Genomic DNA, 21,010 nt, shown 5'->3' on the forward strand with positions numbered 1-21,010 from the left:
TGTTAGCTGTTTAATCTGCGAAGTTAGATTGATCTAGATAACGATTTGTTTCACAGTGTAATCTTCAAGTGCCTTAACTAAAGCACTCCCTCTGCTGAATCACCTCTAAATTATTTACACATTATTCACTTTGTGTGTTTTTAGGAGTCCGCTAGCTTAGCGCAGCTACTAGCTCTTAGCCGGTTTAGCATGGCGGCTTCTCCTGTCTCTCCCGCACTTTTCTGCTCTGGGTGTGAAATGTTTAGTTATTCCTCGGCCTCCTTTAGCAGTAATGGTACTTGTAATAAGTGTAGCTTATTCGTAGCTTTGGAGGCCAGGCTGGGCAAATTGGAGAAAATTCTACAGCTAGCCAGGCCCCTGTAGTCGGTGCGGACCAAGGTAGCTTAGCCGCCGTTAGTTCCCTTCCAGCAGATCCCGAGCAGCAAGGAAAGCAGGCCGACTGGGTGACTGTGAGGAGGAAGCGTAGCCCTAAACAGAAGCCCCGTGTACACTGCCAACCCGTTCACATTTCTAACCGTTTTTCCCCACTTGGCGACACACCCGCCGAGGATCAAACTCTGGTTATTGGCGACTCTGTTTTGAGAAATGTGAAGTTAGCGACACCAGCAACCATAGTCAATTGTCTTCCGGGGGCCAGAGCAGGTGACATTGAAGGAAATTTGAAACTGCTGGCTAAGGCTACGCGTAAATTTGGTAAGATTGTAATTCACGTCGGCAGTAATGACACCCGGTTACGCCAATCGGAGGTCACTAAAATTAACATTGAATTGGTGTGTAACTTTGCAAAAACAATGTCGGACTCTGTAGTTTTCTCTGGGCCCCTCCCCAATCGGACTGGGAGTGACATGTTTAGCCGCATGTTCTCCCTGAAATGCTGGCTGTCTGAGTGGTGTCCAAAAAATGAGGTGGGCTTCATAGATAATTGGCAAAGCTTCTGGGGAAAACCTGGTCTTGTTAGGAGAGACGGCATCCATCCCACTTTGGATGGAGCAGCTCTCATTTCTAGAAATCTGGCCAATTTTCTTAAATCCTCCAAACCGTGACTATCCAGGGTTGGGACCAGGAAGCAGAGTTGTAGTCTTACACACCTCTCTGCAGCTTCTCTCCCCCTGCCATCCCCTCATTACCCCATCCCCATAGAGACGGTGCCTGCTCCCAGACCACCAATAACCAGCAAAAATCTATTTAAGCATAAAAATTCAAAAAGAAAAAATAATATAGCACCTTCAACTGCACCACAGACTAAAACAGTTAAATGTGGTCTATTAAACATTAGGTCTCTCTCTTCTAAGTCCCTGTTAGTAAATGATATTATAATTAATCAACATATTGATTTATTCTGCCTTACAGAAACCTGGTTACAGCAGGATGAATATGTTAGTTTAAATGAGTCAACACCCCCGAATCACACTAACTGCCAGAACGCTCGTAGCACAGGCCGAGGCGGAGGATTAGCAGCAATCTTCCATTCCAGCTTATTAATTAATCCAAAACCCAGACAGAGCTTTAATTCATTTGAAAGCTTGACTCTTAGTCTTGTCCATCCAAATTGGAAGTCCCAAAAACCAGTTTTATTTGTTATTATCTATCGTCCACCTGGTTGTTACTGTGAGTTTCTCTGTGAATTTTCAGACCTTTTGTCTGACTTAGTGCTTAGCTCAGATAAGATAATTATAGTGGGCGATTTTAACATCCGCACAGATGCTGAGAATGACAGCCTCAACACTGCATTTAATCTATTATTAGACTCAATTGGCTTTGCTCAAAATGTAAATGAGTCCACCCACCACTTTAATCATATCTTAGATCTTGTTCTGAATTATGGTATGGAAACTGAAGACTTAACAGTATTCCCTGAAAACTCCCTTCTGTCTGATCATTTCTTAATAACATTTACATTTACTCTGATGGACTACCCAGCAGTGGGGAATAAGTTTCATTACACTAGAAGTCTTTCAGAAAGCGCTGTAACTAGGTTTAACTAGTAATGACTCATGACTTTCTTTGCTAATAAAATTCTAACTATTAGAGAAAAAATTACTCATAACCATCCCAAAGACATATCGTTATCTTTGGCTGCTTTCAGTGATGCCGATATTTGGTTAGACTCTTTCTCTCCGATTGTTGTGTCCGAGTTATTTTCATTAGTTACTTCCTCCAAACCATCAACATGTCTATTAGACCCCATCACTTGACCCAGCTATCTTAGCTAATTATAGGCCAATCTCCAACCTTCCTTTTCTCTCAAAAATTCTTGAAAGGGTAGTTGTAAAACAGCTAACTGATCATCTGCAGAGGAATGGTCTATTTGAAGAGTTTCAGTCAGGTTTTAGAATCCATCATAGTACAGAAACAGCATTAGTGAAGGTTACAAATGATCTTCTATTGGCCTCAGACAGTGGACTCATCTCTGTGCTTGTTCTGTTAGACCTCAGTGCTGCTTTTGATACTGTTGACCATAAAATTGTATTACAGAGATTAGAGCATGCCATAGGTATTAAAGGCACTGCGCTGCAGTGGTTTGAATCATATTTATCTAATAGATTACAATTTGTTTATGTAAATGGGGAATCTTCTTCACAGACTAAGGTTAATTATGGAGTTCCACAAGGTTCTGTGCCAGGACCAATTTTATTCACTTTATACATGTTTCCCTTAGGCAGTATTATTAGACAGCCTTGCTTAAATTTTCATTGTTATGCAGATGATACCCAGCTTTATCTATCCATGAAGCCAGAGGACACACACCAATTAGTTAAACTGCAGGATTGTCTTACAAACATAAAGACATGGATGACCTGTAATTTCCTGCTTTTAAACTCAGATAAAACTGAAGTTATTGTACTTGGCCCAACAAATCTTAGAAACATGGTGTCTAACCAGATCCTTACTCTGGATGGCATTACCCTGACCTCTAGTAATGCTGTGAGAAATCTTGGAGTCATTTTTGATCAGGATATGTCATTCAATGCACATATTAAACAAATATGTAGGACTGCTTTTTTGTATTTGCGCAATATCTCTAAAATTAGAAAGGTCTTGTCTCAGAGTGATGCTGAAAAACTAATTCATGCATTTATTTCCTCTAGGCTGGACTATTGTAATTCATTATTATCAGGTTGTCCTAAAAGTTCCCTGAAAAGCCTTCAGTTAATTCAAAATGCTGCAGCTAGAGTACTAACGGGGACTAGAAGGAGAGAGCATATCTCACTCATATTGGCCTCTCTTCATTGGCTTCCAGTTAATTCTAGAATAGAATTTAAAATTCTTCTTCTTACTTATAAGGTTTTGAATAATCAGGTCCCATCTTATCTTAGGGACCTCATAGTACCATATCACCTCAATAGAGCGCCTCGCTCTCAGACTGCAGGCTTACTTGTAGTTCCTAGGGTTTGTAAGAGTAGAATGGGAGGCAGAGCCTTCAGCTTTCAGGCTCCTCTCCTCCTGGAACCAGCTCCCAATTCAGATCAGAGAGACAGACACCCTCTCTACTTTTAAGATTAGGCTTAAAACTTTCCTTTTTGCTAAAGCTTATAGTTTTCTATTTCATATCATTAAAAAGTTATTTATAATTTAGTAAAGCTTGGTCTCAGGCGTTGTATACGACGGCATCGGCCCCAGAGGGTATATAGCATATATATATATCATCATTTTATATTTTATACAAGTGTGCCCCCCACCCCCAGCATGACACGTGTTGGGGAAGTGGGGTGGAGTGCGATGCATGCACACGTGTGATACACATGCAGACTACATGTGTGTTGCTGTTTGCAAAGCCACACTCGTGGGGGCACTTAGACAAATTTCACATCCAGCTCGACAGTGATTGTCTGCTGACTGTTTTTGTGCTAATAGTGTGAGGTCCCGTCTGGACCTCTAACCACAACAACATTCATACTATGTGTGAAGGGGCCCTAAGTAAGGTCACTATAAGGGCACAAAATGTGAATAAGCTGCTTCTAAACACCATTAATTTTCTTTTTATTGCTAAAAGAGCTGTCCTTGTACTTTAAAATAAGTCAAAATAAGGTTTCTTCCAAACAGAGAAAAAAAGTGTGGTCTTCCAGTAAAAAACACATTATGGTATTTCTTCAGAACAAAGAATGCTTCTTTATTTCTCTTTTGTGATCTTATTCTGGTGGTTCTGAGGTCTCCTTACTGAAGTAAGGTAACTTGGAACAGCTTTTTTAGCACACCGTAGCTTTGGGTGAGAAGCGAGGCTAATAACACTCTAATAATAATTACAGAGTTTGGGAGCACTCGCCTTGTCACCTCCCCCTCTCACAGCTGAAGGCACGGACTGGTGGGCCCACCTCGCGGGTAGCTTCTCCCAGCGCAAATCTGAGACCGTGGTCCTCTGTTGAAAAATGGTGGCTCGTCTCCTCTGGTTTAGGGGAGAGTTACTGCCCCAAGTGGTGGGGTTTCAGTATCTTCTGGGTCTTGTTCATGAGTGGGGGTAAATTGGAGCGGGACATAGATAGACGGATTGGGGCGGCATCTGAAATTTTACGGCTGTTCTACCGGACCCTTGTGGTAAAATTGGAGTGGAGCCATAAGGTGAGGCTCTCAATTTACCAGTCAGTTTTTGCTCCTATCCTCACCTACGTATGGTCATGAGTTTGGGTAATGACTGAAAGAAGAAGATCGTGGATCCAAGCAGCAGAAATGAGATTCCTCTGTCAGGTATCTGGGCTTACGCTCCTGGACAGGCTGAGAAGTTTGATTATCTGGTAGAGACTCGAAGTAGAGCTGCTACTTCTTCACATCAAAAGGAGGCAGTTGAGGTGGTTTGGACATCTGGTGAGGATGCTCCCTGGTTGTCTCCGTAAAGCCCCTTTCATATGAACTGATTATATCACTTGATAAGATGGATTATTTCTTGTTTTGTCCTGTTTATATTCACATAAAATGGATGTGATGAGGACCTGTAGTCTGTATGTGGGGAAAATATTCAGTTCCATCAACGTTTTTAAATCTAACCTGAAAATATTTTTTTCTTGGATGCCTACAATTATTGATGGTGGAATTATTTTATTGTTTAGCCTTTTATTTCTGTTTTTATGTACTTTTATGATTTGTTTAAGTTTAATTATTCATATGTATATGTCGCAGACATGAAGAAGCAAAGCTCTTCAGCATCTCTCCATGTTATTTAGGTCCTTCAGACTTTTTTCAGTAAATGCTTCTGGGGAGCATTAGCATGGCTAAAACCTTTCAGCTTCTGGGGTGCTTTGCCCCTCCCCCAACTACAGCCATCTTAACTCCCCGTCACTTCAAGCATTTTTCTTTATTTGCCTCTCACATGCCTGGAAAGTCCCCACCGTCCCATTTAGATCCTTCAGACCTTTTTTCAGTAAATGGTTGTGAGGAGCTCAACCTTGATCCTCTTGCTGCAGTTGAACACTCTCTTTGCCTTGGTGACACAGTGCAGCTAAGCCAAAAGAATCAATCTGGCTCTGCACGAGCACATTACTTACAGAGCCAACCACTGAAAGAAGAAACTTCTGCCTTATGTCCATGTGTCCATAACATTTTGTTTGTCTGATTAACAGTTTTAAGTAAAGACTGACATTCTCTGTCCGCTGCACTCTCCGTGTTGTCACTTTTTCAGTCTCTGTGACTGAAATGTTCTCTCTGCAGGCAGGAAAAAAACTGCAAACTCCCATAACAAAGCTAAACTTGCTCTGGCAGTGATGACGACAGACTTTACATGGTGTTCATTCACATCCCCAGGATGCTAGGTGCAGTGTTGTTAGTTGGCGCCAACCTTTCTTTAGCAACAGATACCTTAGCCGCAGTCTTCCACAACCCCACCCAACATATAGTCCATGCAAGCACTGATTAGTGCAGGAGACAATTCATCATATATTTATCACAAACTGTACTTTCCATAGTGGAAAAAGTGAGAGATTCAGCCTCCGTCATGTACAGCACTCACAATAACTGTGTGTTGTAAGTGCTATATGGTGGTTCTGGCTATGATGCCCGGCCACTTTCTGGGAACTCCATGAATTCTCAGGATGTCGTAGACAGCAGTGCCATCAACCAAATCAAACATTTTCTGAAAATCAACAATACCTGCAAAGAAGCACTGCCGCTACTAAAGCTTAAATTCAGTAAGGACTCGTAGTCCGTGGTTGACTTCTTGGCCAGCATGTTGTGATAACTGAGCATCAAGTAAGTGGAACTGAGCCATACTAAAGCAGCTGTCACACTGTGATGGGTTGAGGAAATGTATGAGCAACAGAAATGAAATTTAAATATTCATTTGTGTCAGTTTTTGTCCTGTACAATCTTTTTATCATTGGTTAAATTCATTACTTGTTAGCTCATGTTCAGTGAGTCTGTCAGAAAGTTTTGTGGATGATCAAAACTGTGAGCAGATGTCAAATGGAGAGCTTACTCTGTGGTTGTACATTTGTCCGGTATTTTATCATTAGTTTGGCAGTAGATGTCTGGAAGACATACATTTTATCCATCTGTGCATCTTCTGTTTGTGTCCAGAAGCAGCCTGCACCCACATTCGAATGTTGTTCACTGATTCCATCAGTGCCCCAAATTCAATGGAGTCAGATGGATTAGGCGATTTTTGCCACTGAAGAAATTATTTCACTTAGTTACTAATCAGTTTACTCAATCTGTCATAGTGTGTCTACATGTTAAGAGTAATTCTTTCAACCACCTATCGTGGCACAGAGGTCAGTGTAATACCCTTGTAGTTACAATGATAAAAGTGACCACCCTTTCCCTTCCAGAGTGGAATGCTATCCGTCTCTAACTGAGCAGCACAGTTTCGTTTAAGGGTGGGCGCTAAAGGGTTAAAATAAGATGCACATGACGCAATAATCCTACATCTGGAGACATCCCACGTCTGTCCCCAGCATATATTGTAATTTCTCTATTTCCAGGGAGGGAAAAAACCCCCAGCATTTTTAATAAGTTTTTGAGCAAATTCCGCACAACAAAAGTGAAAATGCAAAGAAAGTGGACATGTGTTGCGGTTTGTTTATGACCCGGAAACAAACATATCAGATGGGAGAGCGCAGCTACTCTGTCTAGGTGTGTAGGCTAAAACTTACCGACACGACCTCTCCCATTTGCCTCGTCTTCCCTTATCCACTGGGAACCAAATAAAAAAAACTATGCACTTTTCATGACTGCTTTGGTGATTGCAGCCAAAAACACAAACAAGTACACCATTTTTCAATTAGAAGTGATGCTGTGTTTATGTTGCACAATGGCAGGCTGTTCCCGGAAATAGTTAAAGTAGTTGATAAAATGTTCTTGCCGCTATTGCTCTGGTATGACAACATTGCTTTTCGTCTCACACATGGACGAGTCACATTCAGCTCATCGGATTTTTAGTTATTGATCCGTTAAGATATCGTCAATATTCCTGCAAGACGTCGGACTTGGGAGGTTGGACGAAGTTGGATGACAATCAAACAGAACGCCGAAGGTACGGGAACTACGCAAATGATGAGGAACCGTCAAGACAGAAAGCAAAATGGAATACAGATGGACTGAGGTTGTCGTCAGGATTTGTTCACATTTTTCAACAGTTTGAAAATTCTAACGAAGCGCCGGCTACAGGAACGAAGCTGGACGACGGTTAAACAATTCCTGCAAAGTCAACGTAAGTCCAGATTTCCTGTTTAGTTTTGGCTTTGGTGTCTTTCGTTAGTCCCGTGTGATCGGGGCTTAAGTGAGGAAAAAAAAACATTCTGGAAATGTGATGGAGGAAAAGTAGAAAGTAACACGCATATATGCCTCAATAAATAGCTTAGTTATACTTTCATATACTACATAAGTAAGTGTACTTTAGTGCTACTGCATAAAAAAGCAGCAGTGACACTGAATTGTAATTGAAAGAATAAACTGAATGCCCCTCAAATCTCAATGATATGTGATGCAACTTCTTTTTGTTGATAATTTTAGAAAACAACAGCAGTTTCTGCTCCTATCTTTCACGTGGAAGAAAATGAATATTGCATCATAATGTCATACCCGACTTTTCACCATCATCTTTTCCAGTTCTTTGCTGATGTCTGAGAATGTGGGCCTCTTGTCTGGTTCTTGTTTCCAGCATCGTAGCATGAGGTTATACCTGCAAGGAACATTTGTACTGTGGGTTAAATACAGTGTCACATGCAGTAAACGCTCCTGGCAGTCATTTTCTTAGTGATGTGTGAACATGGCTGAGGAGAGGTTTTGTACTGAGTGAGAAAGAGGGATAAAGAAACAGGTGAAAGCTCACATTTCCTCTGAGCAGTTCTCTGGTCTCTCCATTCTGTAGCCAGTCTTAAGAAGGTTAAACAAGCGTTCAGGGGCGATACCCGGGTAAGGATTTCCTCCCAGTGTCACTATCTCCCACAGAAGCACACCAAAAGACCAACTGCAAAGAGGCACATGGACCCATTACAATATTTTAATAAGCAAAGCACATAATAATCTGTGCAGTAGTAGTTTAAAAGACAATCATACTCACACATCACTTTGTGTTGTGTAAATGTGATCAAACAAGGACTCTATTGCCATCCACTTAACAGGTATTCGGCCCTAGAAAATAAGACAATATGTTTCCTGCTGATGTCCCTTCAGAAGTGGGCTGTACTAAAATACGAAATGGACGAAATGGAGCGAATTAGGGCCAAATGGGGTCTGATTATGAAATGGGGGTAAAATGTAATGAAATGGACCAGAGTAAACCAGACTGACTCCAAATAAGTACTTTTATTTAATGTTTGGCTTTTTTTTCTTTTGTGAGATGTGCTCAGTACATGTAGTACGGGTACGTGCGCCATCTGGCGTTCAAGAGATGAAACTTCAGTCAGTGGCTCAGACTGCTCCATTTTGTAACGTTTACCCCCATTTCATTATTATCAGTCCCCATTTCGCCCCATTTCTCAAACAAATTAAATAAATGTACTTAATTGAATCATATTTGGAGTCAATCTGGGTCAGTCTGCTCCATTTTGTTACATTTTACCACCATGTCGTGATTATCAGGCTCCATTTCGTATTTTAGTATAGCTGTTCAAAAGCTTGTTTATGCAGAAAAGATGAGTTTTCTATTTCCTTTATTTACCTTGCTTCTCTTAACGTATGAGTCCTCTTCATACACGTCTCTGGAGAGGCCAAAATCTGAGATCTTCATCTTTCGTCCTTCAGCCACAAGAACATTTCTTGCTGCAAGGTCCCTGTGAACAAGCTGTCAAAGCAAATTTCTTAGTTCAAGTGCTTTTTCATCACTATTTACATGTCGTATTCTGTCTCAAGCACCAGTCTTTCAATGGTCAGCTAAAATACCTTCATTTCAGCGAGGTACTGCATGCCTCTGGAGATCTGCCAAGCAAAGGAGATCAAGTCACCCATAGTGAGCGCTCTGTCATCTGGGTTCTCCAGGTAGCTGGAGTTGCGGTTGGCATCCCTGCCCATGTAGCTTGGACCAACTTTCCGACTCTCACGCAGGAAGTTACGGAGTGAGCCATACTTGGCGTACTCCACAATCAGATAGAGTGGACCTTTTCGGAGGAATACAACACTTCAAATGCATGTACAACATGTGGTGAGTGAGGATGGCAAGTAGACTGAAGCCTTACCATCCTGACTGCATGCTCCATACATTTTAATGACGTGTGGATGGTTGACTTGCTTCAGTAAAGTGAATTCTGACAGAAGGTCTCGCAGCTCACTGTGTGAGGCATTTTCTGTGATGGAGAGGGAAAATGGATGGAAATGATGAAACCATTCATCTCTTCACTCCTCATATGTCATCTGTACTTTCCAATGTGGCTGGTCTACATCTGGCAGGTCTTACCTTTAAGCATTTTAACAGCAACAGTGGTATATCCAGCTTTTCCTTTCAGCCTGAATGCTGTTGCCTTGACAACTTTCCCAAACTCTCCTTCTCCTAAGGTCTTGCCCAGTACCAAATTTTTACGAGGAAATTCCCACTTAGGATCCTCCTGCAAGCACAAGACATTGATATTAAAATATTACTGACTCCAGCATCATGAAGTAAGAGGCACTTATATTGCTGAATGCCCCTCCAAAATTGTAAGCGTTTTATAAAAACTGATAAAAAAAATTTATGTCATCATGTCTGTGTCAACACAATAATCAGTTTCTTATCAAGCATCCTTGGATTGTAGATATGCTTGTAATTTCTGAAAATCTTTGTATTATATAACATAATTTGTATATCCCATCCTATTTGTATCATAATATACGTTTGGAGCCACCAGTGTCCATAAGAAGAGGTGTTTCATTTCTGAGGGCACTCTATCCATCATTCAGTGGAGCCATAGTGCACGGACTGATGGAAATCTTTGAATGTACAGGGAGTTGAGAAAGCAGGCTGCGATGGCCCTGAGAATAAACAAGGAGGTGTTTGTTAGAGGAACCTACGATCAGGTGACACACCATCTGTGGTCGAGTGGCCCTTGACCTGCTTACAGAGGAATCAAAGTACTTTGTTCCTCCAGACCTACATTTCATCCCACCCAAATTATGGCAGAGGATGGTTCAGTCTTGACAGATTCAATTGTACAAGGCTGATGCTCTTACAGGGATGTTAGACATTTCTGGCAGCAGGGTTCTTGGAGGTGATACTCCAGTCCATTGTGAACCACTAAATCTTGGTGAGACCACAAATTCAGTGAAACAGCTGAGGGCAGGGGAAGCTCTAGGGATTTGTGGCATTGAAGCTGAGCTCCTCCAGGCATGTAGATATGCTGTTCTCCTTGCATTGAAAACTATTTTTGTTTCAATCTGAGAGAGAGGTCTCATCCCTTCAGATTGGAGGAGAGGACTTGTCCCAACATGGAAAGGAAAGGGTGATTGTATGGATTGTAACAACTATAGTATCACACTGCTCTCTGTGCCAGGAAAGGTACTTGCAAGGATCATTCTAGGATCATTCCGTTTTAGCTACTTGCTGCTCAGCAACCAGAACAGTCTGGCTTCACACCCAAGAAATCAACTGTTGACTGCATTTTAGCCCTGCGTGTACTCATAGAATGCAAGCGTGAGTATTGTCAGTGCTTCTTTGCAGCATATGACTATTTTTGCAGTGTTTGTTTGATTCATGTGAACAGACTGCTCTCTGGGACATCCTGAAAATTTGTGGAATCCCCAAGACGCTACTGGACATCATAGCCAGCCTACACACGGACACTCAACAGAAACGAAAATGTAGTATGCAGAAATCTGGCCTTTGGATTTTCGTTGAGAATGTGAGAATGTGTTGGATCTTCTGCTGTTATAACCCATCTGCTTCAAATATTTTGCTAACAGGCAAATCTAATGACATGCCTGATGAGTGTATCAAGTTTCTTCCATTTCATGTTATTAAGTTACTGTGTTCATTCATACATGCAAATATGTCCACAAAGCAACCCTAAAATGTAATAAACTGTTCTCCTCACCCAAATGGTACCTGTGATGTCAAGTGTATCCTTCACATTCTTGACAAGATATTGTGTTCACATAGACAGAAACACCATGAGAAGACATAAAAAATGTGACAGGCACTGAAAGAAGCATCTTACAGGAATTTTGAAAGTGTCCGTCTCAACAGATTCTTGCGACCCTCTGCGTACGTTGTTGGCAGGAAAGCTGATTGGATAAGGCTGGGCTGGCCGACGGAAAGTCATCTCGGCGGATGCTATCGGAGGCTTTGGCGAGTTCTTGTGGTAGCGGTGAATGAAGTATGAGGACAGGAGGATAGAGATGATGAAAGAGAGGAGCAGTGCAGTGGCGATGATGGTCTTACACATATCGTCACATATCGCCTCTGGAGAAGCCGGAGCAGAAGATCACATGTATTCTTTCAGTAAGCGACAATCCACTCTGTTAATTCATGAGGCGATATGAAGCAGCCCATCGTGACAGTGTGTCACAAGCTTACCCTCTATGTTGTCCTTCTCACAGAAACATTTCTCAGAGTAGCAGTAGCATGTTCCGTAACCAGCCTTGATCCCAAACATCAAACCTCGTTCATGACCTCCAATAACAGTTTCTTCTACAAAGACAAAACACCAATACAGAAATGTGGTTTACATCACACAGAGTGCTGCGCAAAGTCTGTTATAGTGTGATTTTAATGTCTGCCAAGAAAACACTAAGCTTGTAATTTCAAAATATTAATTAAAAGCAATCTCATTTAACTGCAGGTTTTCTCTTGTTTTATTCAACAAGTATAAAGAAAAAGATATTTCCAGACAAAGAAAAATCTGAATACTTTTATAGACGAATAGGAGGTCAGTGAATAATGAACTGTTCAAGATGTTGTTCATGGAGTCAGTGTCTGTGTCATCAATGGCTTTAATCAAAGACAATGAATGGATTGGTTGCTGATCAAGCATTCACCTGATAAGTGGAATGTGATGGGGAAATGTCCAAGTACTTATGGCCCTGAGGGTATATCAAAGCGGAGATGGTTGGAGCAGCATCCGTACTGTCAAAACTGAACCAATCACAAATGTCTACGAGACCTCACAACCAGAGACCCTGCTAGTTAACGCAAGAAAAAACTGAACAAACTAAAAATCAAAGCATGTGTTTCTTACTTGTACAGTCTTGTGGGCATATTGACATATCTTTGCTTTCTATTGCATCACAAATACCATCTGGACATGTCCGGAGATCAGGAGAGCATGTGGAGTAATTTTCTGATATTCCTGGAAAATAAACACAGGAGAAACAAAAATTAAGATGAAAAACATAAACGGATGACAAACATCATGCACACAACACATTTAGAACTTTTTGCAGAAATAAATGCAACAAAGAACCAGACCCACATGTGCAGCCCTGATGTTTCAGACAGTGTTGATCCTCAACACAGAAATGTCATGGTTCTGCAAAAATTAAAATAAATCTGGATAAGGCTGAAGCTCCTGCTTTTAACACTGACAGTGACCTTTGTTCTCATAAGGATTATTACACAGACTAGGATTACGTGATCTGCACTAAACTGGGCAACTTGTCTGGCATATTTTCCCTTTCTCCCTCATCTCATCATGGCTAATTAACCCAGTTAGGTCTGTTCAGCCAATCATTAGGTGCCATACTGTGTGCCAGACATAGCTAATGGGCTACAGATGAAAGAGGGGGATAGAAAACATGCAGGCAGGTACCAAGGAAACACACAACATCACTACAAGGATGCAGAAGAAGGAATTAATGCAAAAAAATATATTATTTCCTCCAGCCAAATCATAAGATGTTGACCATCTGCCATTTTATAGAAACCCTTTTACAGTCACATCCTAGGATTTAAGGTAATACGAGGTGGAGACAGCTAAGAAAACAGCAAATTGTTCTGCTGAACATTATATTTCACTCACTAACCATTGTTGCTCTTTTCTAATGCAGCATCATATTATCAAAAGAGTTTAATCTACACATTATTTAAATACTTCAAGATAAATACATTTTAAGGGGACAGCTTTTCTACAGCTTTAACTTCATTCAGTACCAATTAAAATCTATTAGGTTTTTTAAAAACTTTTTGCAATACTTTTTATGAGCTTTTGGTAATTATTCTGATGACTTCCACTGGATGGAATCAGACAGGGCTGCACAGTCTGGACAGTAGCTGTTGGTCATCTCACGCAGACGTCTTTTGCACATTTTCACCTTTTCTTTGCCTTTAGCCCAGAAAAGCATTAATATTTGTCTTCAATGCTTCACAGGTCTTTAGCTGTTTTTAGTTTAACCACAGCGAGGACAGTCAGAACGGTACAGAAAAACGTAAAAATGTCTTTGTCAAACTCACTGCAGGTGAGCTGCTCTTTGCTGTGGAACGGAGATATGACGGAAACTGTTTTTTCAACTCGGAGCTGATGCGCAGAACAGCGGACTCACTGCATCAAACACTGATATGTACGGGAACAGGATTACTGTTGTGGTAACAGCTCACAAAACCAGGATATAGCGCCACTCTCCACAACAGTAAACAGACACAGCTGATCTGTGATCTGTGGCTTGGGTTTTTTTTTTTCTTTTCTCGTCGGATCTGCATTGAGCTCATATATTGCCTTTTGGCAGTCTCACTGAAAGAAATCCATCATAGCTGGTGGTTGGCTCTCACTGCGGTATTGTATCACTTCCTGTTCCGGAGCACAGCGGTGTTTTGCTGTATCTGTTAGCTGTTTAATCTGCACAGTTAGATTGAGCTAGTTAACTAGATAACGATTTGTTTCACAGTGTAATCTTCACGTGCCTTAACTAAAGCACTCCCTCTGCTGAATCACCTCTAAATTATTTACACATTATTCACTTTGTGTGTTTTTAGGAATCCGCTAGCTTAGTGCAGCTACTAGCTCTTAGCCGGTTTAGCATGGCAGCTTCTCCTGTCTCTCCCGCACTTTTCTACTCTGGGTGTGAAATGTTTAGTTATTCCTCGGCCTCCTTTATCAGTAATGGTACTTGTAATAAGTGTAGCTTATTCGTAGCTTTGGAGGCCAGGCTGGGCGAATTGGAGACTCGGCTCCGCACCTTGGAAAATCCTACAGCTAGCCAGGCCCCTGTAGTCAGTGCGGACCAAGGTAGCTTAGCCACCGTTAGTTCCCCTCCAGCAGATCCCGAGCAGGCGGGAAAGCAGGCTGACTGGGTGACTGTGAGGAGGAAGCGTAGTCCTATACAGAAGCCCAGTGTACACCGCCAACCCGTTCACATCTCTAACCGTTTTTCCCCACTCGGCGACACACCCGCCGAGGAACAAACTCTGGTTTTTGGCGACTCTGTTTTGAGAAATGTGAAGTTAGCGACACCAGCAACCATAGTCAATTGTCTTCCGGGGGCCAGAGCAGGCGACATTGAAGGAAATTTGAAACTGCTGGCTAAGGCTAAGCATAAATTTGGTAAGATTGTAATTCACGTCGGCAGTAATGACACCCGGTTACGCCAATCGGAGGTCACTAAAATTAATATTGAATCGTGTGTAACTTTGCAAAAACAATGTCGGACTTGTAGTTTTCTCTGGGCCCCTCCCTAATCGGACCGGGAGTGACATGTTTAGCCGCATGTTCTCCCTGAATTGCTGGCTGTCTGAGTGGTGTCCAAAAAATGAGGTGGGCTTCATAGATAATTGGCAAAGCTTCTGGGGAAAACCTGGTCTTGTTAGGAGAGACGGCATCCATCCCACTTTGGATGGAGCAGCTCTCATTTCTAGAAATCTGGCCAATTTTCTTAAATCCTCCAAACCGTGACTATCCAGGGTTGGGACCAGGAAGCAGAGTTGCAGTCTTACACACCTCTCTGCAGCTTCTCTCCCCCTGCCATGCCCGCAATACCCCATCCCCGTAGAAACGGTGCCTGCTCCCAGACCACCAATAACCAGCAAAAATCTATTTAAGCATAAAAATTAAAAAAGAAAAAATAATATAGCACCTTCAACTGCCCCACAGACTAAAACAGTTAAATGTGGTCTATTAAACATTAGATCTCCCTGTCAGAAGTCCCTGTTAGTAAATGATATAATAATTGATCAACATATTGATTTATTCTGCCTTAAAGAAACCTGGTTACAGCAGGATGAATATGTTAGTTTAAATGAGTCAACACCCCCGAGTCACACTAACTGCCAGAACGCTCGTAGCATGGGCCGAGGCGGAGGATTAGCAGCAATCTTCCACTCCAGCTTATTAATTAATCAAAAACCCAGACAGAGCTTTAATTCATTTGAAAGCTTGACTCTTAGTCTTGTCCATCCAAATTGGAAGTCCCAAAAAAACAGTTTTATTTGTTGTTATCTATCGTCCACCTGGTCGTTACTGTGAGTTTCTCTGTGAATTTTCGGACCTTTTGTCTGACTTAGTGCTTAGCTCAGATAAGATAATTATAGTGGGCGATTTTAACATCCACACAGATGCTGAGAATGACAGCCTCAACACTGCATTTAATCTATTGTTAGACTCGATTGGCTTTGCTCAAAATGTAAATGAGTCCACCCACCACTTTAATCATACCTTAGATCTTGTTCTGACTTATGGTATGGAAATTGAAGACTTAACAGTATTCCCTGAAAACCCCCTTCTGTGTGATCATTTCTTAATAACATTTACATTTACTCTGATGGACTACCCAGCAGTGGGGAATAAGTTTCATTACAGTAGAAGTCTTTCAGAAAGCGCTGTAACTATGTTTAAGGATATGATTCCTTCTTTATGTTCTCCAATGCCATATACCAACACAGGGCAGAGTAGCTACCTAAACTCTGTGAGTGAGATAGATTATCTCGTCAATAGTTTTATATCCTCATTGAGGACAACTTTGGATGCTGTAGCTCCTCTGATAAAGAGAGCCTTAAATCAGAAGTGCCTGACTCCGTGGTTTAACTCACAAACTCGCAGCTTAAAGCAGATAACCCGTAAGTTGGAGAGGAAATGGCGTCTCACTAATGTAGAAGATCTTCACTTAGCCTGGAAAAAGAGTCTGTTGCTCTATAAAAAAGCCCTCCGTAAAGCTAGGACATCTTACTACTCATCACTAATTGAAGAAAATAAGAACAACCCCAGGTTTCTTTTCAGCACTGTAGCCAGGCTGACAAAGAGTCAGAGCTCTATTGAGACGAGTATTGCTTTAACTTTAACTAGTAATGACTTCATGACTTTCTTTGCTAATAAAATTTTAACTATTAGAGAAAAAATTACTCATAACCATCCCAAAGACATATCGTTCTCTTTGGCTGCTTTCAGTGATGCCGGTATTTGGTTAGACTCTTTCTCTCTGATTGTTGTGTCTGAGTTATTTTCATTAGTTACTTCCTCCAAACCATCAACATGTCTATTAGACCCCATTCCTACCAGGCTGCTCAAGGAAGCCCTACCATTAATTAATGCTTCGATCTTAAATATGATCAGTCTATCTTTATTAGTTGGCTATGCACCACAGGCTTTTAAGGTGGCAGTAATTAAACCATTACTTAAAAAACCTTCACTTGACCCAGCTATCTTAGCTAATTATAGGCCAATCTCCAACCTTCCTTTTCTCTCAAAAATTCTTGAAAGGGTAGTTGTAAAACAGCTAACTGATCATCTGCAGAGGAATGGTCTATTTGAAGAGTTTCAGTCAGGGTTTAGAATTCATCATAGTACAGAAACAGCATTAGTGAAGGTTACAAATGATCTTCTTATGGCCTCAGACAGTGGACTCATCTCTGTACTTGTTCTGTTAGACCTCAGTGCTGCTTTTGATACTGTTGACCATAAAATTTTATTACAGAGATTAGAGCATGCCATAGGTATTAAAGGCACTGCGCTGCAGTGGTTTGAATCATATTTATCTAATAGATTACAATTTGTTCATGTAAATGGGGAATCTTCTTCACAGACTAAGGTTAATTATGGAGGTCCACAAGGTTCTGTGCTAGGACCAATTTTATTCACTTTATACATGCTTCCCTTAGGCAGTATTATTAGACAGCATTGCTTAAATTTTCATTGTTACGCAGATGATACCCAGCTTTATCTATCCATGAAGCCAGAGGACACACACCAATTAGCTAAACTGCAGGATTGTCTTACAGACATAAAGACATGGATGACCTCTAATTTCCTGCTTTTAAACTCAGATAAAACTGAAGTTATTGTACTTGGCCCCACAAATCTTAGAAACATGGTGTCTAACCAGATCCTTACTCTGGATGGCATTACCCTGACCTCTAGTAATACTGTGAGAAATCTTGGAGTCATTTTTGATCAGGATATGTCATTCAATGCGCATATTAAACAAATATGTAGGACTGCTTTTTTGCATTTGCGCAATATCTCTAAAATCAGAAAGGTCTTGTCTCAGAGTGATGCTGAAAAACTAATTCATGCATTTATTTCCTCTAGGCTGGACTATTGTAATTCATTATTATCAGGTTGTCCTAAAAGTTCCCTGAAAAGCCTTCAGTTAATTCAAAATGCTGCAGCTAGAGTACTGGACAGGGACTAGAAGGAGAGAGCATATCTCGCCCATATTGGCCTCTCTTCATTGGCTTCCTGTTAATTCTAGAACAGAATTTAAAATTCTTCTTCTTACTTATAAGGTTTTGAATAATCAGGTCCCATCTTATCTTAGGGACCTCATAGTACCATATCACCCCAATAGAGCGCTTCGCTCTCAGACTGCAGGCTTACTTGTAGTTCCTAGGGTTTGTAAGAGTAGAATGGGAGGCAGAGCCTTCAGCTTTCAGGCTCCTCTCCTGTGGAACCAGCTCCCAATTCGGATCAGGGAGACAGACACCCTCTCTACTTTTAAGATTAGGCTTAAAACTTTCCTTTTTGCGAAAGCTTATAGTTAGGGCTGGATCAGGTGACCCTGAACCATCCCTTAGTTATGCTGCTATAGACTTAGACTGCTGGGGGGTTCCCATGATGCACTGAGTGTTTCTTTCTCTTTTTGCTCTGTATGCACCACTCTGCATTTAATCATTAGTGATCGATCTCTGCTCCCCTCCACAGCATGTCTTTTTCCTGGTTCTCTCCCTCAGCCCCAACCAGTCCCAGCAGAAGACTGCCCCTCCCTGAGCCTGGTTGTGCTGGAGGTTTCTTCCTGTTAAAAGGGAGTTTTTCCTTCCCACTGTAGCCAAGTGCTTGCTCACGGGGGGTCGTTTTGACTGTTGGGGTTTTTCCGTAATTATTGTATGGCTTTGCCTTACAATATAAAGCGCCTTGGGGCAACTGTTTGTTGTGATTTGGCGCTATATAAAAAAAATTGATTTGACAGCAACAGAGAACTTTAATCTCTGCAGAAGAACAGTGTGACAATGTAAATTTGTGTGGTACCAAACGGGTTCTCACCACAGAGGATCAGAATGTTGTGTGTGTGTTGTGAATGCCCTTCCTGATGTGACGCCACATTATGTGGAGAATGGGCACAGGTGTTCTTGACTGGGGAACCTTCTGTTTTAGAAGCGAGCACATTAGCTACTTGGGCCACCTTTTGGTGCTTATTGAACCAAAGCGTGGGCTTCATATCCTCAAGGACAAATGACAATCCCAAAGCAATATGTCATAATTGTTAATTACTTTACTTCAAGAAAAGAAAAAACTGCAGCCCCTCCAACACCACCTGCTGCAGTATTACTCCATGAGGTACTTGATGTTGATGATGATGATGATGACAGCTCCAGTGAAGCATAACTCTGAGATTCTGATGTAACCCACTTCAGCTACATGCACGTTTACATGCACGTTTAGTCCGTCAGTAGGATGTAGAACGTTTGCTTACTATGGTTGTTTGTTGGAGAATAGTGATCCTTCTGATTGTATTTAAAACTTTTAATCCTAAACATAAAACTCACATTTTTCGGACTGTGGCTGCCCACTGCTCTTAATGATTGGATTGTGTCTAACTGCAATTAGGACAGGTTAAATGCAGAGGACAAATTTTGTTGTGTGTGTGTGTATATATATATATATATATATATATATATATATATATATATATATATATATATATATATATATGTGTGTGTGTGTGTGTGTGTGTGTGTGTGTGTGTGTGTGTGTGTGCAATGGCAATAAAGGCTCTATTCTATTATATAACTGGTTCTATTTTGTTTAATTTCTAGTTTTTTATGCATAAGTTGAAGTTGCTATTGATGTAAATGTTTTAATTGGGTTTTGTGTATATTTCTTTGCCTTTTGTGTTCTGTTTGATTTGTAATTTAAATGATTGTTCTTTCTTTTTTTTAGCAGTACTGTATTTTTGGAGTATAAGTCAGACCTTTTCCTGTGTTATCAGCTCTTTGTTTTTTCGTGTATTGCTGTCATGTACTTCTTGTTACTAATATTTATTCTTGTATTATTTGAGTTTATTTTACTTAGTGCTTTGATTCCTGTTAAAGCCCTATATAAATAGTCATAATAATAATAATTATTATTATTGTTAACGAAGGCGACTTTCCAATATTTGTTGCACTGGATGTATAATTAAGGAGAAATGTATTTATATGCCGTATTTTCCAGAGTATAAGTTGTGTTTTACTTGTTTGGGAGACCCTGCAACTTATACACCAGTGTGAAATAATTTAAATTTTTTTTATTGTAAAGATTAAGATTACACATTCTACATTATGTAAGAAGAAAACTGCACCTTTCTCCGTGCCTTGCCTCCAAAGGCACCTTCCTGTTGTTGCTCCCAGGCCTCGGACAGACTCGCAGTCTCCTCGCTGTCTGCTCTCTGCACAGGAAAGGAAGCGCTGCTCTGGAGTGGCCTTGTCTGGTAAGTAACACACACAAATGGGAATTTAGAATCAGTAACCAAGATTTAAGATAGCTGAGTGATAGGGATATTCAGCAGATGAATGAAACTTTGTAAAAGCATCAGTCAGAGTCTCTCCATCAGCTTAAGACAGAATTACTTGAATCGTTGCTAAAGCGAAGTCGTCCCTCTAATGCAGGGGTAGGCAACCTGTTCCAGAAAGAGCCATGAGGGTGCAGGTTTTCTTTGCAGCCACTGACGCTACCAGGTGATTTTACTGATTAATATCACTTTGAGCAGATGGAATCAGTTAATCAGTGAAATCACCTGGTGGAGTCAGTGGCTGCAAAGAAAACCTGCACCCTCATGGCTCTTTCTGGAACAGGTTGCCTACCCCTGCTCTAATGTTTCCTTTAGACAAGTCAGATGATGGACACATGAACTTTTCCAAGTCATTGAATGTGTCATTTACAGCATGCACTGGTGTCACTCATCACTGTCTCCTCCACACTACAGATCCATCTTGGATCCTGGATGGCAACAGTCCAGGCAGAGAAGCGGTCCACCCCAACTCGTGACAGCAGCCATCTGTCTGCTGCAGTCAGGTTTAACGTCCATGTCCCCGTGGCCTTTTCATTTGTTGGGGTCCTCAACACTGAGGCATTTATGTGCTGGATCATGTATAGAGAAGTGCACCACATGGCCTCAATGTCATAGCTGACATTGCCTCACAAAGCAGAGAAAGATCAGAGGTCTTTAATAGAAGAAAACAGCTCAAGTCTTCGCTGACATCTTCTTTTTAAGAAAA

General features: G+C 41.1%; 1 protein-coding gene across 1 annotated transcript in view; it reads right to left on the bottom strand.

The window, feature by feature from the left end:
* Positions 1-21,010, bottom strand: part of ret (ret proto-oncogene receptor tyrosine kinase) — an 86,121-nt gene that overhangs the window by 3,950 nt on the left and 61,161 nt on the right. Inside the window, exons 8-18 of the mRNA XM_034184549.1 lie at positions 20,095-20,220; positions 12,573-12,683; positions 11,912-12,025; positions 11,553-11,797; positions 9,821-9,968; positions 9,603-9,710; positions 9,310-9,524; positions 9,089-9,211; positions 8,489-8,559; positions 8,258-8,395; positions 8,008-8,107 (exon numbers count right to left, since the gene is read on the bottom strand). Coding sequence (XP_034040440.1) covers positions 8,008-8,107; positions 8,258-8,395; positions 8,489-8,559; positions 9,089-9,211; positions 9,310-9,524; positions 9,603-9,710; positions 9,821-9,968; positions 11,553-11,797; positions 11,912-12,025; positions 12,573-12,683; positions 20,095-20,220 — 1,499 coding nt within the window. The remainder of the gene's footprint in view (positions 1-8,007; positions 8,108-8,257; positions 8,396-8,488; positions 8,560-9,088; positions 9,212-9,309; positions 9,525-9,602; positions 9,711-9,820; positions 9,969-11,552; positions 11,798-11,911; positions 12,026-12,572; positions 12,684-20,094; positions 20,221-21,010) is intronic.

Source organism: Thalassophryne amazonica, chromosome 13 (genome assembly GCF_902500255.1).
Source record: "Thalassophryne amazonica chromosome 13, fThaAma1.1, whole genome shotgun sequence".
In the NCBI taxonomy this organism is placed as follows: Eukaryota; Metazoa; Chordata; class Actinopteri; order Batrachoidiformes; family Batrachoididae; genus Thalassophryne; species Thalassophryne amazonica.